Source organism: Anolis carolinensis, chromosome 5, assembly GCF_035594765.1.
Source record: "Anolis carolinensis isolate JA03-04 chromosome 5, rAnoCar3.1.pri, whole genome shotgun sequence".
In the NCBI taxonomy this organism is placed as follows: Eukaryota; Metazoa; Chordata; class Lepidosauria; order Squamata; family Dactyloidae; genus Anolis; species Anolis carolinensis.
The window spans coordinates 206,291,690-206,310,030 of NC_085845.1; the positions used below are offsets into that span (position 1 = coordinate 206,291,690).

General features: G+C 46.2%; 1 protein-coding gene across 1 annotated transcript; it reads left to right on the plus strand.

Annotated features, from left to right (window-relative positions):
* The first annotated feature begins 1,164 nt into the window (after positions 1-1,164).
* On the plus strand, positions 1,165-7,597 carry LOC103281585 (coiled-coil domain-containing protein 166). The gene is made up of 3 exons (XM_008123473.3): positions 1,165-1,265; positions 3,972-4,579; positions 5,438-7,597. Exons 2-3 carry the CDS (start codon positions 3,998-4,000, stop codon positions 5,891-5,893), a joined length of 1,038 nt encoding a protein of 345 aa, XP_008121680.2. The 5' UTR covers positions 1,165-1,265; positions 3,972-3,997; the 3' UTR covers positions 5,894-7,597.
* The last annotated feature ends 10,744 nt before the right edge of the window (positions 7,598-18,341 follow it).

Below are 18,341 nucleotides of genomic sequence, written 5' to 3' on the forward strand. Positions count from 1 at the left end.
TCTGTCTGCATAACAAACAGAGCAGAACTGAGCAACAACTACACTTACTAGAAGAGTTTGGGGGATTGAACTTGTAGTTCACCCTGCATCAAGTCAGAGCATTGTGACTTCTACTGGGGAATGTAGAGGAGTTGTAGTTCACCTCCACCCAGAACACTATGAACCCAAACAATGATGGGTCTGGACCAAACTTGACATGCATCCCCGATATGCCCAGATTTGAATACTGGTGGGTTTTAAGGGGAAATGGCCTGGACATTTGGGAGTGGTAGGTACTGGGATTTATAGTTCACCTGCAATGAATGAGCACTTCGAACCCCACCGATGATGGACCAGGATCAAACTTGGCACAAAGAGTCCCCATAACCAATACAATACATTGGACAAGTTTGGGGAAAGGGGAGTTATAGTTCACCTGCATCCAGAGAAACAGTGACCCCCCCCCCCCCCCACCGACCCCAAAATGGCCAACTTTGAATACTGGCAGGGTTTCGGGAGGACTGAACCACAATTCTGGGAACTGTAGTTTGCCCACTCTAAACTGAGCATATCTAACATTCAAATACAAATACAGTAGAGTCTCACTTATCCAAGCTAAACGGGCCGACAGAAGTTTGGATAAGCGAATATCTTGGATAATAAGGAGGGATTAAGGAAAAGCCTATTAAACATCAAATTAGGTTATGATTTTACAAATGAAGCACCAAAACATCATGTTATACAACAAATTTGACAGAAATAGTAGTTCAATACGCAGTAATGTTATGTTGTAATTACTGTATTTACGAATTTAGCACCAAAATATCACGATATATTGAAAACATTGACTACAAAAATGGCTTGGATTATCCAGAGGCTTGTATACGCGAGGCTTGGATAAGTGAGACTCTACTGTAATGCCTTTTTCAAATAACTCGGGCACCGGCGGGGCCCCAAGCTAGTACATAATAAATAAGACCAGGGAGGCCAAAGAGGGAAGTACCTTTTAGCAAACCTCCCTGCTGAGCAAATACACAGAGAAAGACCAGTGACGTCACAGTCCTGAACACGTGGGGCATCACAATGGGGCCGGCCCGCAGACTGTGACGTCAAGGCATTCCATTGCCATTGCCATGGAGGCACAAAAGTCTCCGCAGCAGCAGCAGCAGCAGCTTTCGCTTGGAAGGAAAGTGTTCCTCTCTGGCTTCCCGGGCAGAGCTGTCTTGACCGGTCGGAGAGCCCGGCCCGTCGCGACGGACTGAGAGCAAGGCATCGCTGGCACCCAGGTGGGCGAGAGAAGGGCCCGGGCACTGCCTCCCCTTTGCACCACGGTTGCCTCTCCCTCCGCGTGGGGTGTTCTGGGGGAGCGGGTGGATTGCCTTCCACAGAGCAGGTGTCATGCATACTTTTCAAAGTATTAACAGGGTTATTTTATTTCACCCACAATGAGACAGTATTGGGCACTTTTTCAGAGAAAGAAGGAAGACAGTAAATAAGGAGCACGAATCAATCGGGGGCAGCTAACGACTCTGAACAAAGGATTCCTGCTTCTTGGCAGAATGGGGTTGGACTGGATGGCCCATGAGGTCTCTTCCAACTCTACTATTCTATGATTCTATGATTCCCCCAGGCCAGGATGTGTAGCTTGAAAGGCCATTTAATGCTAATTGAGGTGATTAATTGCAACATTCACACCGGGCTCCAACAGACAAGAGTTATTTCTCCCACCCTGGCCCTTCCACAGATATATAAACTTTCCTTGATTCATTTTTCCAATGTACCTCACAACCTCTGAGGATGCCTGCCATAGATGTGGGCGAAACTTCAGGAGATAATACTTCCGGAACATGGCCAGGCAGCCCGGAAAACACACAGCAACCAAGGTAGACTATAGCGACATTGGGTACGCAAATTAAGGGGATATTACATTTTACTCAGCATTCACACGTATGCTCTTAACATTCACTCCTCATCATGCCTACATTGCCACCTCTTCTTACTTCTCCCGGAAAAGAGACCCAAAGTAGGCTAGGTTGTGTTCCCAGCAAATCGGCCATTCTGCAGCACACCCTCTGTGATTGTGCCTTTCCTGCCTGGCAGAAGGGGGTTAGACTAGATGGCCCATGTGGCCTCTTCCAACTCTTAGGATTCTTTGATTCCATTTTCCTTCATCCCTTGGAGGAGGTGGCGAGTGGACCTGGAATAGTAAAGTGCCTCTTGGATAGCAATATTTCTGCTGATGTTGTTCCGACAAGTTGTTTTCCAGCAAATAATAATAATAATAATAATAATAATAATAATAATAATAATAACATTTTATTTATATTCCGCCCTATCTGTCTCCCCAAGAGGACTCAGGGTGGATCACAATACACATACACAGCAAACATTCAATGCCATTTGGACAGACAGGACAGGACAGAACACACAGAAAGGAGGTATGTTGTGTTTGAAGTCCAGCTTTGGTGCCTTGGAGGTTGTGCTCGGATTCAGCCACAGGGGGGCGCTGTTGCTCCATTCTCTATGATAAAGAGCCACCAGGACTTCCTCCTTCCTTTCGATCACCGACATTTTATGATGTCGTAAAATACCTCCCTTGCTAAATTAGCACTACCCAATTTCTCTATTTACAGCTCCAAGATGTTTTTGAACTGCTTAGGAAAAAAGTGAGCAGGGCTTGACAGTCTGGTGCTCACCCCGACCCGGTTTTGAACTGGCCACTTTTCAGTTGGTAGATCTTATTACTGCTGGTGATTTACCAGCTGTGCTACGACCCATGATACAGGCACAGTCCAATGTGGCACGATTTCGACACTTTCTTGACTTGACTGTAACCACACGTTAGTGGTTTTTTCCCTGCAAAATTAAACTATTGCATTTTAATCTCCTTGTTTCGAGTCTCTGATTAGGAAAAAAGGCTAGAAATATTTGGGCGTTGTGCCTCAACATTTTCTTATGTTAGCAATAAGCTTAAGTACCAAGGTTTTTGCAGTCCTGGCCACTTGAGAGATAAACAGAAGGGGGGTCCGTGGGTGCGGGACCCCTGCATCTGTGCCACTGCCGCTCCCTTTCCTGTCTGGTGGAGAAGACACGTTTCCAGAGGCGTCTGCCAGGGACACCTGACAGACAAGGGGTCCCCATGTCCTCTGCCTCACCTGGCAGCAGCCCAGTCTCTGCCCTCTTTCTCCATCGTGCCAGTTCCCCCTCGTAAGATTTGGCACGATCTTACATAAGGTTTGCCACTGTTGTGGACTACTCTTCAGCTTCTGAAGAGGAGATAGAATAGGAGGCTGAAAGGGTGGCACTTGGGGATTTGGGGCCAAGTGTTGAGGAAGGGGAAGGTGAGCAGGACATACGACAAGTCCCTACATTTTTAGAGCGGCAAAAGGCAAAAGAAGGAAGGAGAAGGTCAGCTAGAATCACAGCAAAAATGCTGAGCAATCAGACCTCGCTCTAGGAACATCTTTTCTGAGAGCTCAGGACTATAAATTAGCAGTAAAGCCAGGAGTCAGTGCTGGCAGCCACTGACTTACTTGGTGTGTTTGTGTTCCATTCTCCATGCTATAACTCCAGTGTTGGCTTTGCAAAAAACTTCTTGCCACAGACTCTTGTCCCTGTATATTGTAAGCCTTTTTTGCACTCTTGCTCCTGTCTGCTGTGAAGACTTGTGCCAAAGACTTTTGTTTCACGTCTGCTGTAAGACCTTGCATTACTTTTGAAGTTTACCTTCTGGTTCCTTTACTCCTGTTTGCATTAATATTATTATTTTGCTGAAGTAAAGTTTTTTTGTTATCTTTGCTCGTGTTGTAAGGCTGTTTCTGGAACAAGACAGGACAGCCGCTCTAAGCAGAAAGGTGGGGTGTGACTGCAGTGACCCAGTGAATGTGCCAGGAAAGCGCCTTCTCTCCGGGCCTTTCCCCTGCGGCCCCTGCGGCCTCGTCTCACCCTCTCTCTCTCTCTCTCTCTCTCTCTCTCTCTCTCTCTCTTGCCAGCGGCCGAGAGGACACCCCGCTGAAGGATGGCAATGCGGAGGCCCAAGAGCAGGAGAGGAGCGGCCCAGGCGCAGCCGGGCTCGGGCGAGCCGTGCGTGACTGGGCGGGAGAAGTACCTGCGCCAGGAATGCGCCACCCTGTCGGAGCACATCGACCTGTACACGCAGCGCATGAAGGACTTTGAGGGGCAGAACGAGGGCCTGGACAAGGAGGCCCGGGAGATCCGGGAGAACAACAAGGCCTACCTGTCCTACCTGGCCAAGCGCACGCTCCGGTGCCAGGACGCCATCATCACGCTGAACGACCAGAACCGCTCCGAGCTCACGCAGGTCCTGAAGCAGAAGGAAGAGCTGACCTCGCAGTACACGGACAAGGAGAAGGAGGTGCGGAGCCAGCTCATTGAGATGGAGACCAAGTACTCGCTCATGAACAAGGAGGTCGAGGAGCTGAAGCCCTTCAAGGAGCTGCAGGCGGAGCAGCTGGCCCGCATCCGGGAGCTGGAGAGGGAGCTGCTGGCCATGAAGATCCACCACTCGGAGCAGATGCACCTGGTCAAGAGCCGGTTCCTGCAGCAGAAGGCCGAGTACGAGGCCGAGTCCCAGCAGAAGGTGTGATGAAGGTGTATTGGGAAAATATAATACTTGTATTGGAAAATATATATTGAATGTAATCATGTTAAAGAAATAGATATAGAGAAATGTAATCACCAGCAGATGTGTGCTAGTTTTAGGAATACTCTGTTCAGCAAAACAACTGCCTGCCCGTAGCAAGACCAAAGTTCACGGAGACATCTGTTAAAGTGTCAACAAGAACAGATAAAGCTCCATGCTAATGGACAAAAGACAAATTAAGGTTTTTTGGGATGTCAAGATAAGACCTGGCGCCATGAGGGGAGTGCCATTAAGTCTCTGACAACTGGGATTCTCCTTAATTAATGAGAACCCTAATGCATGAGGCGAGAATTCCAGTCTAATAGGTCACTAACAGCTGAGACAACTGGAATTCTCCTTAATTAATGAACACCCCTAATGGGTGAGACGAGAATTCCAATGCGAATAGGTCTTTGACAGCTGAGATAAGGGGATTCTCCTTAATTAAAGAGAATCCTTAATGGGTAAGGCGAAGATTCCAAAGATAACGCCCTAATGGAGGGGTAGAGGTCCTGATAATAGTTTATATTTTAGGAAAATGCCAAGATAGCTTTTTAGTTAAGTGCCCAGTAAGACTTTTGTTGACACTACTTGGTGATTGATAATACCTGTGACGCAGTAGATGGAGGAAAAGGGGTATATAAGAACTTGTGATCCTCAGTTAGGGTACCTTCGCTTTCCTGATGACAGGAGAAGGTCCTCCTTTTCTTTATTGCTGTATTCTCACTGGCCATTGAGAATAAAGACGTCATTTTTCTACAGCCACTAGGAACTCTCTTTGTCTCATTGCCTCAAAACCTTTGTCTGCCATTTCAGGTGCAGGCGCTGGCCAAGCGGGCCGAGAAGGAGGCCGTGCGCAGCCTCATCCAGCACACCAAGCAGATCAAGGCCGAGAACCGGCAGCTGCGCGACGAGCTGCTCAGCCTCATCAAGCGGGCCCACGGCCTGGACGCCATCGTCCGCCAGCTCAGGGAGCAGAGGGCGCAGCTGCTTCGGGAGATGCGGTACTGCCAGGGCCTGGCGGACAAGCGCCGATGGCTCACGCAGAAAGGGCAAGGGCCCCGCGGCCGACTGGGCCAGAACGGGGCCGTGCTCCCTCCGGCCAACAAGGAGCCTGCACCACCACCACCACCACCACCCACAGTGGTCCCCGCAAGCCCACGGACAGCCACAGAGAGCCTCCTCCTTGCGGGAAGGGTCCCGAGACCCCCGAGCGGGCTGTCAGTGCGGCCCAGCAGAAGCCCCCCTGCCGAGGAGGAGCAGCAGGAGTGACCGGCCCCAAGGGAAGAAGCAGAGGGTGAGCTGTCAGTCATTGGCAGACTGAGGACAGGCCCGGGGACCCCACTTGGCGGGGCAAGGGGCTCTCCAAAGCCAGTCCAGCCACCAGGACCACCCCCGGCTGCCAAAGCATGCTGGGTTTGTTACCATCAGCACTGAGGAGAAGGGTGGGGAAGACGTGCATGAAAACAAAATAAAGGATGCCATGAATACTGTGTTAATGTGGGATTTGTGTATTAGTAGTGTTTAAATGAAATTTGTGTCTAGCATGTATTGCATCATCCAGGAAATGCTATAGTGTGTAAAGAGTTAATTTGGTAAGAAGCTGTATTGACCTTGGATATGTGGCTGGAGCCAGAGAGGAGTGTCCAGACTACAAGTGTGTTTGTATATAGCTGATTGCATCAGATGAGATCTGTTCTGCTGCTGAGAAGATCTGTGCTGAACCTTAAAGATGTCCTTTAATCCATTTTCAGTGGGACAGATTGCACTTTCAGAGAAAGAAGTAGGCACTCAGACCCCAGTCCTGGTGTGGTCACAGCCATCCTTGTTACACAGACCAAGGGGAAACATATCCTCAGCAGTCACTCCACGCACATTCATTCCACATGCAGACTCACCACCTTCTTCGTTCAGGCCGTCTTGGAGGGCTCTGCATTCCTCGCAGACCTGGCACACTTTCCCAAGAGGAAAGGATCTCCTCATGGAGAACTGATGGAATCAACATGTTTTAGCTGGAAAACAACTTGTCAGTCATTTACAACTGTTGTGAAGACTTGATGTGATGACAGGGATGGAATCTTTTTGGATCCCACCACTGCCACCAAAATGCGAAGGATTCACCTTCTACCTCTACGTGTTCCACTTTTCTATATTATCGCTGCCACCACCTTTGAAAGATACTTTGCTCAAATAATAAGCAACATTTGAAGAAACAGTAACTTGTTTATTTATAGCACAAAGCTTGATGGTTGCAAGAATGTTATAACTTGAGGTGAACGATGTTACTTCTGTACAGTAAGTGTTGCAAGATTTCTCAATAGTTTCACTGAGCTTAGTATGGTATCAGCTTTATATTACTTGTTTCTTTCAGTTAGGAATACTGTCCTTCTTGAACTTAGTTGACCTGTACCTGATCAAACTTGGATTGGGGAGTTTAACTGGTTAACCCTAGTCCTCCTTGACTTAGGGATATAGCCTCAGCTCTTTAGTTATTCCTACTAAAGGCTCAGCAACTTTAATTTTAGCCCTTCTCCGCTAAAACTCTCTAGCTGCTCAACTTCCTCCCACAATCTCTTTTTTTCGATCACACTCCTTTCTCACTGAACAGAACCAACTGCTCTGCTCAACCGACAAACTCCAACTGCCCAATTCCAACTGCTAAATTTTGAATTCTAAGGCTTCCACCAGCAAGGTGAAGCCACGCCCCTTTTCCTGGCCATGCCTTAGAGGCTCCCAGCTTCTGTATAAGAATAGCTGAAAGATATAACCTTAAACAGTCAACCTAAACATAGCAATCATGAATAAAACACAATGATCATGACATCTTTACAGTGTGTTTGTATATAGCTGATTGCATCTGATGAGCTCTGTTCTGCCTGCTGAGAAGATCTGTGCTGTTTGTCTAGATTGAAAGTCCTGTATCTATCATCTGCAAGTTTGTTTGTCTTGTCAAGTAAAACTTTGTAAATATTTTTACATCGTCTCTGACGTCCCTTCGTTCTGCGCTCAACTGACATCATACATCTGCTGCTACGCTGCGCGCATTACTCTGACAGATTCCACCAAAAATATAGTACAGTGCCAGAAGCACACCTCACAACCAGCAGAAACTTACCTGTGGAGAGCTGGGATAAGCCTCTGTTGCTTAAGATGGCACAGGATTGCAGAGCCAAAAATATAAAAGTTCAAAAGTAGTTATTGAAGTAAAAGGAATACATTCTGGATAGGAAGGTTCTTGGGAGCTAACTAACTTTGTAAATCTCCTATTCTAAGGAAGGTAAAAGGTAAAATATCAAAGAATATTCATGCAGCTACATCTTGCCTCACAGGAGGAGACAAAAGGCAGAAGAGAAAAGGAAAAGGGAGGCTGGCCATGTGATCAAAGCCTAGGCCCCAAATAAGATGGCAATAGAGAGGAACTTATCTCATACCTCAAAGAGATCACATTGCTACACCAACAAATGGGGGAGGAGAGAGTAGCAAACAGGAAGAGAGGAGTAAAGACAGAAAGGCCTTCTAGGAAGGCATGCATAGGGACAGGGAAAGGAATCCCTCATTCTAATCCTGTTTATTTATTTTATTTTTATTTATTTACAGTATTTATATTCCGCCCTTCTTTCTCACCCCGAAGGGGACTCAGGGCGGATTACAATGAACACATATATGGCAAACATTCAGTGCCAACAGACAAGCAACATACAGTAGAGACAGATACAGAGGCACTTAACACTGTCCACTAGTGGCTGTACTTCCTCATTTCTTTCCTCGTGTTTTGCTGGCAGTTTTATGGTGTTGTAAATTAGTTAAATTAGCCTCCCCGCATAAAGCGTACCTAAATATCCCTACTTGACAGATGCAACTGTCTTTCGGGGCTGCATAGGTCAACAGCAAGCTGGGCTATTTAATGGTCCGGGGCTTAACCCAACCCAGGCTTCGAACTCATGACCTCTCGGTCAGTAGTGATTTATTGCAGCTGGTTACTAGCCAGCTGCGCCACAGCCTGGCCTGTTTTCTTAGTCTGTCTGTTCACTGGGGACTTGTGGAGTCCAGGAGGACACTCAACAACAACTTCTTAGAACGACATCAGCAAGAAATTGTTATATAAGAGGCCTTTTTATTTTCCAAAAGTGTGTCAGTCAGGGAGGGTGTGGTCACCCGCCACTTTCTCCAGGGAGGTATATTCGCAGAATAGCAGATTTACAGGGAACGCAATCTGGCCGACGTTGGGGTCTCTTCTCCAGGAGAAGGAAGAAGGGGTGGCGATGTATGTGTGTACGAGGGAATGTTTATACACATGTGAATACTGAGTGAAATGGAATGTCCCCTTGTTTGTGAATCCACTGTAGTTAATATATAGTCTGTATGCGCCTACTTCTTTCTTTGTATTGCTCTGTGATATATACTGTCTCACCGAAAGCCAAATATCATCAAACATTCCTGGAATCCATTGGGATGGATAGACCTGTGCCTCCTTTTCCTTACCTTTCTCCCGCTGCCAGTTCAGCCAATGGTGGCCTGGATCCTCCATGTGCACATGTGCATGCTCCACAAACTGCATTTGTTTTGTACACACTTTATATGTGATCGACCCCCCCCCCCCCAGGACTTTGTGAAAGATAGTTCATAAATCAAGGCTTTATATTTCATATATTTATAGCAGAAGGTAACTGAGATATTTACTGTCCACTCTAATTTACTAAAATCCCTGCACAAAGGTGTTTGACCTTTTAGCCTGAGGCAAGAGATAACAACCCTGTCAATCCTTTCCTGACAAACAAAAGCACTCCCTGTTTATTCAGACAAAAGAGTTAGCCAATTTTAAACCACATGCTTGCCCTTATTTCTCACTGCTTATCTTTCTGCTTTTCCTGTATTGACACACATTTTCCAATATTATTTTCCTTGTGCAATGTCTTTTCCTATGTATGAATTATGTACCCTACCTGTTCCTTTTCTTTATTCTTGTGAAAAATCTATATATATAAATGAGTGATGGCATCACAGCGACCAACAAAACAACAAAACTACAGGCCCCCCAACCTCGAAATTTGACAACACAACCCATCATCCACGCCTCTAGGTTGATACAACAAAAAGAAAAGAAAAATAAAGTCCTAATTAGAGGGAGAGCAATAATTGTTTTTATCCAATTGCTGCCAGTTAGAGGACTAATCTCTGCCCACTTGGTCTCCTAGCAACCAACTCAGCCCAGGGGACAGGCAGATTTAGCCTCGACCTGTTCCACAGATTATCTAATTTGCACTGGATTATATGGCAGTGTAGATTCAAGGCCCTTCCACACAGCTATATAACCCATTTATAATCTTATATTATATTGCACTGGATTATCTGGACTCCACACTGCCATATAATCCACTTCAGTGTGCATTTTATACAGCTGTGAAGAGGGGGCCTCATATAATCCAGTTCTAAGCAGATAATATAAGATTATAAATATAATATGTAATAATTACTGTGATATAGAATCATAGAATCATAGAATAGTAGAGTTGGAAGAGACCTCATGGGCCATCCAGTCCAACCCCCCGCTAAGAAGCAGGAAATCGCATTCAAAGTGATTAATAATAATAAAGAACAATATAATCTCTAAAATCAGGACAGTAAGTAAAGAGCAACACTCTGAAAGCATAAGCCACAGCAATGCGTGGCCGGGCAAAGCTAGTGTCTTATATTGAAGAATGACCGAGACCTGACCTAGGGATTAAATGGACAAGTTGCAACACCCCAGAGGGAGATAATCCCTTCCACCAGGAAGCTTCAGACACCCATTTCTTGCATGGACAATAGATTTGGTCTTCCCCCCCCCCCCGTCCATTGAATGTCGGAGCAGCCCATTTAATGCAAAGGGTGACCATCTGGTTCTCGGTTCACTTACAAAAAGTCTAGGATGGCCTCGGCTGTCAAAAGGGACTGAACTTTTTTCAAAAACAAATACAGCCCATCACCGGAATCTGGCAAAGCCTGCCAGACCAAAATGTATATTTACACCCCAAGAAGCAGTCTAGAAACCCCTTCTGGACATTTACTCAATAACTCAATCATAATTCCTCGTTAATCCCCGGCAAGTCCATTGTTCCTAGATAAGCCCGCCTCCTCATCCCTGATTGGTGCCCCCCCCCCCGAGGCATAAGGAGCCCTCTGATTGGACGAGGGTTCCCGCCGCCATTTTAAGGACCAATCGGCGCATAGGAGGGCGGGGAAAAGATGTAGCGCGAAATTCAATCTACGGGAGTATTTTTGATATAAAATGGTTGATCTGTAAATGTATGTCATGACTTCTTGACGAACGATCGCAGACTGTCATCTTATTCAGCTGAATAAAAACATCTCGGTATTCTTTCTTCACGTCTGAGGGTGAGAATTTCTGGCTAAAACCTTGATTTGTAGCGGCTCCCCTCCTTGCCAGGATCCACGGACCCACGGCCAGCCGGGAGAGGATCAGGAATTCCCTTCTAGAAATAGCTCGATATCATATAGACGCCACGAGGAGGCAGTTTCATACACACAATGCTGGCCGAGTATCCCTTATCTTGGGACCAAAAGTGTCTTGGATTTTGGATTACACTATGTAATGAAATTTGGTTCCAGGCTTGGAGGTACTATTTCCTGTTTAGTTTTGCAGTTCTTGTTTTGGAAGGAGTTGTTCTACTCCAGAAACTTTTTTTTTGTGGCTGACACACTTTGCTGAATTGGTTCAGCCTGAACTCGACCTGATATTCATTCAAAAACTAAAATTCGGCTAGCTGCCACCTTGGAAGGGTTTAGCTAGCTGCCACCTTGGGCTCGGGCTGTGGCGCAGGCTGGAGAGTAGCTGCAATGAATCACTGCAATGAATCACTCTGACCAGGAGGTCATGAGTTCGAGGCCCGGCTGGGAGCCTATGTTTGTTTGTCTTTGTTCTCTGTTAAAAGGCATTGAATGTTTGCCTATATGTGTAATGCGATCCGCCCTGAGTCCCCTTCGGGGTGAGAAAGAAGGGCGGAATATAAATGCTGTAAATAAATAGGAAAAGTCTGAAAACCTGGCTTTTCACACAGGCTTTTGAATAAGTACCACCCTCTTGAATGTTAAATTCTTGTACAAATGATTATCCTTGATCGGTTGCATCCGCATGGGTAATTTCTCTATATAGCCTCAGTGTTCAACTCACTTTTGGGCTCTCCCCCATGTTCTTATAGCACTTTTAACTTCCTCCATGTTTACAAGTCTCACTTAGTGCACTTTGATCAACCCATCCTTATGTTTTTATTGATGTGTTTTCACTTTGTCTTATTAATGGTTTGATTTTAATCGTATGTTTTAATTTTTCATTTGTGCGTTTTCGGTATTTGATGTTTTTGTATGTATACTCTTTTGCATTTGTAAGCCGCCCTGAGTCCCTGCGGGGAGATGGAGGCAGGGTACAAGAATAGAATTATTATTATTATTATTATTATTATTATTATTATTATTATTATTATTTTATTATGACACAGCAAACAAGATAGTCATGCTGGATTTCATATCACAAAATCACAAGTCGGACACTTCCCAAGTGTCTAGGACTGTGTGATGTATTTTCGGATGATGCGCGCAGATCCCAGCAGGGTGGCCTTTTGCAGCTGGCAGATCGTGATTTTGTCAATGTCTATTGTTTCCAAATGCCGGCTGAGATCTTTTGGCACGGCACCCAATGTGCCGATCACCACCGGGACCACCTGCACTGGTTTCTGCCAGAGTCTTTGAAGTTCAGTCTTGAGGTCCTGATAGCGGCTGAGTTTTTCCTGCTGTTTTTCGTCAATGCGACTGTCACCTGGGATGGCAACATCAATGATTCAAACCTTGCTCTTTTCCACAACTGTGATGTCTGGTGTGTTGTGTTCCAGAACTTTGTCAGTCTGGATTCGGAAGTCCCACAGTATCTTTGTGTGCACATTTTCCAATACTTTTGCAGGTTTGTGATCCCACCAGTTCTTTGCTGCTGGGAGGTGGTACTTGAGGCATAAGTTCCAATGGATCCTTTGGGCCACATAGTTGTGCCTCTGTTTGTAGTCTGTCTGTGCAATTTTCTTACAGCAGCTGAGGATATGATCAATGGTTTCATCGGTTTCCTTGCAGAGTCTGCATTTTAGGTCATCAGCTGATTTTTCAATCTTCGCCTTAATTGCCTTTGTCCTGATGGCTTGCTCCTGGTGTTGTCGACCGCGTTTTAGGGGATCGGGCCCTTAAGGAGAGACCCGATCTGGTCCTGAGAGAACGGACCTTGGCGGAGCCAATAGGAAAATACGTATTTTTCCCAGCAGGGTTTATATTCCAACTTTATTTTATTTTTCATTTTATTTCATATAATTGTCAAGTCATGAAATCAAATAGGAAATATTTTGAACTCAACCTGAACCCCAGAACCCATCCCATTTCCTATGACCCAGGCTTCCCTTCCCAAAAACAAAAGGATAATCTGCCACCGCTTAACCCAATCAAATTCAGATTGCATGGACAATATAGGGCTTGAGTCGCCGAATTCGGAGTATTGACCTAAAGGTGATTCGCCCCCAAGGCAAACATTGTCATATCTCATCCAAAGGAAAATCCAGGACACCTCAGGAAGGCGCCCTGCAGAGCCTGTCAATATGGCTCATCACCACCCATCTCTACTTCCACCCCTGACACCCCAAGGCATATCTAAAATCTGTATACGTGACAGAAACCCAGACATCCTTGATTGCTACCATTAATCCCTTTAGAAATCGGCCTAGCAGGAGTTAATCCGATCTTTCCTGCTCTGTCACTTCATTGTTTCAATAACTCCCGCCTTCTCCTTCCTGATTGGCTCGAGTAGAGACAAAAAGCAGCTCCCTATTGGGCCAACAGAGCAAGGCGGGAAACGAAAGCCCGCCTCGTTCAACCTTCTAGCCTATCAGCGATCAGATGGGCGGGGGAGCGGGGCGGGAAATTCAAAGGGCTGTCAGACTGAAACTTTGTATAAATATGGCTTTATTTTGATTATATGGTACCCTAGTAGACTGAATGATCGCTACTAGAGTCCTCTTCAGCTGAATTGCTCAATAAAGACTCCTTGGCGGATTTTCCTTCAACTTTGGCGGACCTTCTTCATTTCGGCTTCAGGTTGTATTGCGGCTCATATTTTCCTATTGGCTCCGCCAAGGTCCGTTCTCTCAGGACCGGATCGGCTCTCTCCTTAAGGGCCCGATCCCCTAAAACGCGGTCGACAACACTGGGCTGCAAGGATCAGGCCTTCTGTCTCCTTATTCAGTGTCCCATTTGTGAGCCATAATCAGGTCTTCTCCTTATCAGCTTTTCCTTCAATTTTGTCAAGGAACTTCCCATGCAATGTTTTGTTGTGCCAGTTGTCAGCTCTAGTTTGTAGTGTGGCTTTCTTGTACTGGTTTTTTGTCTGCTGTGTTTTGAGGAGTTTCTGATTTTTGACTTCAATCAATGCAGGATCTTCTTCTTATTATTATTATTATTTTATTATGACACACCAAACAAGATAGATATGCTGGATTTCATATCACAAAATCACAAGTCGAATGTTATGGTTGAGCCTTCTGGCTCCGGTACTAGGAGACGTGGTCGTAAGACTCCTCGAGAGTCAGACTCTTTTGAGGAGCGTGAAAGGAAACGGCTCCGGGACTTATTTGCAGAACCAACAGATGAAGACTCCTTTGAGGGTTTTACCGAGGGAATGGAGGAAGAGATGGTTAGCTCAGAGGAGGATGACATGGAGTGGACTCGTGTGAGGGAGGATTTGGGTGTCACCGGCACTGATAGCATGGGAGGCAATTGGCGGGTTGCAGGATCAGACCCATAGACGGGCTGGAGGGATGGAGCGGGATCCACAGCTGGGGATGCTGTGGGGCGTAGTCAAAGGTGTTTTAGCTCTGATGAGGAGGATGATGATGAGGCACCTGGAATTAGGATAGCAGCTGACAGCAATGAGGAGTTATGAACTGGGATAAAATGGGGTTTAGGATCAATGGCTAATTGCGTTGGGCAAGGTAATCTGGACGAACGCTTGGGCTCTTGTTGGGGAACTTCCTGAAGACGGGTGTGATTCGTTGCTGGATACGTAAGTTACCAAGGACACTGGGCATAGACGGCAGGAGGAACTGTGTGGGGTTTTTCTGTGCAACTTGTGTTTAATCTTGATAGCTTGGACCTCCGTCGTCTTTTTGAGGGACATTAATTACCTACTCTGGATTGACGCTGGATTGACTGACTGACTACGACCCTGGACTATCCCTTCTGTGGCTATCGGTGGAACTTGTGGACGTCTGCACTTGGCTTTCGACCTTGGACCTTGGACCGGATTGGGACCCATGCTGACCGTCGTTACCCTGATTGATGTGCCTGGACCCGGATTTCGCTCGCTGCACGGAGGAGTAAACAGCCTGAGTTACTCATCTGTAGCTTTTGAGTAGCAGAGAGGAATCTGCTGCCAGTTTTTTGTGTTCATTTTGACCTTTGTTTTCCAACTTGTGTTTGTTTAAATTGTCAGGTTGAAGTAAGCACTTTTGCTTTAATCCGGATTAAACTCCTGTTTAATCCGGTTTATCCTTTGGAACCGTTTTAATTCAAACGGAGCTGTTTCTGTTACTTTTCACACTGAAGACAAGTGTTTGCCTAGTCCTTTGCTTTCTATGGGCATTTCTCAGTTCTGTAACTTTAATAAACTGTGTTGTACTCTATTTGGTGGCGTTCTGTCTATGACATCGAACACTTCCCAAGTATCTAGGACTGTGTGATGTATTTTCAGATGATGAGTGCAGATCCCAGTAGGGTGGCCCTTTGCAGTTGGCAGATCATAATTTTGTCAATGTCTATGGTTTCCAAATGCCGGCTGAGATCTTTTGGCACGGCACCCATCATTATTATTATTATTATTATTATTATTATTATTATTATTATTATTATTATTATTACCATCATTGCAACATGTGCTACAGCAGGATGTCCCTCCTGCAAAGATAAAACTTTGGCAGTGTAATAAACTTTCCCCATGTTTTTGTGATAGAACCAGTTAGGAAATAATGACACTGATATCTGCAAAACTACAGGCCCTGTGATCCCGTCGTGGCCGTTAAAGTGGTGCCAGAAGGCATTCGTTCTTGTTTCCAGTTGCGAGGGAAAAGGGCATCGGGGGCAAAGGGGGTGGCCGTGCGGCCTGGCCTTGGGTGCCTCCCTTGAGGCCTGTTTTGTGCCAGGAACCCTGTGGCGCCGGCGCGGAGCCCTCACTTCCAGGGGCAGCCAGGCGAGGAATCCCATTGGCCAAAGGGAGCGGAAGGGAGGGAGGCCTCGGCTGGACTGGAGCCCTTGACCCCCAAACAGGATGGCCGGCCGCAGAAGGACGACTCTAGGAGACCCTACTCACTGAAAACTAGAGCAAACTCTGCTGCTGCAGGATGCCTCTCCCACAACAACAAAGTTTTTGCAGATTAATAAACTTTCCAACTGTTTTTATGATAGAACCTATTAGGAAATAACGACATTTATTACCCAGGAACACAAACCATGTGTGTAATAAATAGGGCATGGCCATGTTCCAGCAGCATTCTCTCCTGACGTTTCACCTGCATCTGTGCCTGCTGGCATCTTCAGAGGTTCTGTTGGAAGTGAAGCAAGTGGAGTGTGTGTGTATATGAAGGGACCATAAGCCAGAAAGTAGTAAACTTTTGCCTCTGTGGCTTTGCCTCTGCATATGCCCCTCCCTTCCTGTGAGCTGGTGCCTTTCTCCAGGAAGTTCCAAAGGGAGAAGAAAGCTCAGAGTAAACAATTTAGTTCATTGGTATCACTTATGCCAAGTAGGTGTGGAAGGTGAGGAAGATCCTCAGCCATTGGTCAATTCTAGATAAGCTGAGATATAAAATCCTTTGTTTGCTATGCACATGTTGCGATGGCCATTTTCCTGATACAGCCCTCCGGGGTATGTACGGCTGTTCGCCTTCTCATAGCTATTTGAAAATAAACTTTGCTTTTTGCATCTCTCACGAGACTGAGTTTCTCTGCCTGATTTCCCTCCTGAGCCAGGACCCTTTGAAGGTAATTGTCTTATATATATATATATGCCTGTGGAATAATGTCCAGTGTGGGAGAAAGAACTCTTGCCTGTTTAAAGCAAACGCAAACGTTGCAATTAGCAAGCTTGAATAGCACTGAGTAGCCATGAAGCTGCAAAGCCAATCAGTGAGGGTGTCTGTATAGAGGGGTAACACTTCCCAGAGGATGCCTTCAGGCAATAGAGGCCAGGCTACCTCTGTGCAGATACCCTCACTGATTGAGGGTTGTTGTTGTTTTGTATATAGGTTTTGTTTTAATAAAAACTCAACAATATTGTGGGCCTTCCCTGTCATTAAGCCAGTGCCCTCTGCACATGCCCAGAGGTGCTGTCTCCTAAACCCAAGGCCAGAATGGGTCTCAAGAGAAGGCCCTTGCAGTCTTGTTTGGGTTTTTTGACTCAGGGTTCCAGTCCTGCCCCACGGCTCTCCCCACTCCCCCATCTCTTCTATGATTTCTAGCCAAACTGTTTTGCTTCTGCAGCCCTCGTTTAATGTGTGCATCCATCCGGGCAGAGAGAGGCCAGACTGGTTTCCTATTAGGCCCCTCCAGGCTCTGAATGGGAAATCTGGGTTTGCAAGGCCTAATTGATCCATCCGCTGATTGCAGTCTGATGGCTTTGTGTGTGTGTGGGGGGGGGGGGGGTGTGTGGCAAACACCCCCAAATGATCAAGCACAATCTTGATTACAGCACGTCCAACTCAGGATGCTATGCGTGAGTGCAAAACAAGATAAATCATAGATCAATGGATAGGTTAGAAAAACGGCGAAGCCAAATTGAATAGTAAAGATAAAGGTAAAAGTTTTCTCCTTGGCATTAAGTGTACTCGAGTCTGACTCTGTTGCTCATCTCCATTCCTAAGCTGAAGAGCCCGCATTGTCCACAGACACCTCCAAAGTCATGTGGCCAGAATGACTGCATGGAGTGCTGTTACCTTCCCGGTACCTATTGATCTACTCACACTTGCATGTTTTTGAACTGCTAGGTTGGCAAGAACTGGGGCTAATGGCAGGAGCTCACCCCGCTCCCCGGATTCAAACTGCTGACTTTTGTGTTGTCGAAGGCTTTCATGGCCAGGATCACAGGGTTGTTGTATGTTTTCCAGGCTGTATGGCCATGTTCTAGAAGTATTCTCTCCTGACGTTTTGCCCACATTTATGGCAGGCATCCTCAGAGGTTGTGAGGTAGCCATAGATGTGGGCGAAACGTCAGGAGAGAATACTTCTAGAACATGGCAATACAGCCCGGAAAACATACAACAACCCTGCTGACCTTTTGGTCCACAAGTTCAGCAGCTCAGCCCTTTAATACACTTTGCCACTAGGGGGCTCTCCAAATTGAATATTGTACAGAAATTAATAAAATTGTGCTCCTGGATAAAGATACATTAGAAGTATGTAGTCTGGGCGATGGGCGGAGGGGATGGGAAGTTTATGACAATTAAAAATTACTTTAAAATATTTTTAAGAAACCCCAAAGACCCCTGATGGGCCTGTTCTGGAAAGGAGGGTCCCCTGATGGCGCCAAGCCCCCCACACACGCCCCCAAAGAGGACACTCGGAGGCCCCTCTCCTCGAAATCCTTTTATTGAGCATTTAGGGGTGCCAAGCCTCGTCTCCCACTTCCCCCTCCCCGCTTCTGGAG

Coding starts and splice junctions, on each gene's coding strand:
- LOC103281585 (XM_008123473.3), top strand. CDS start 3,998: ATGGCAATGCGGAGGCCCAAGAGCAGGAGAGGAGCGGCCCAGGCGCAG. Junction 4,580..5,437: donor AGGCCGAGTCCCAGCAGAAG/GTGTGATGAAGG, acceptor CTGCCATTTCAG/GTGCAGGCGCTGGCCAAGCG.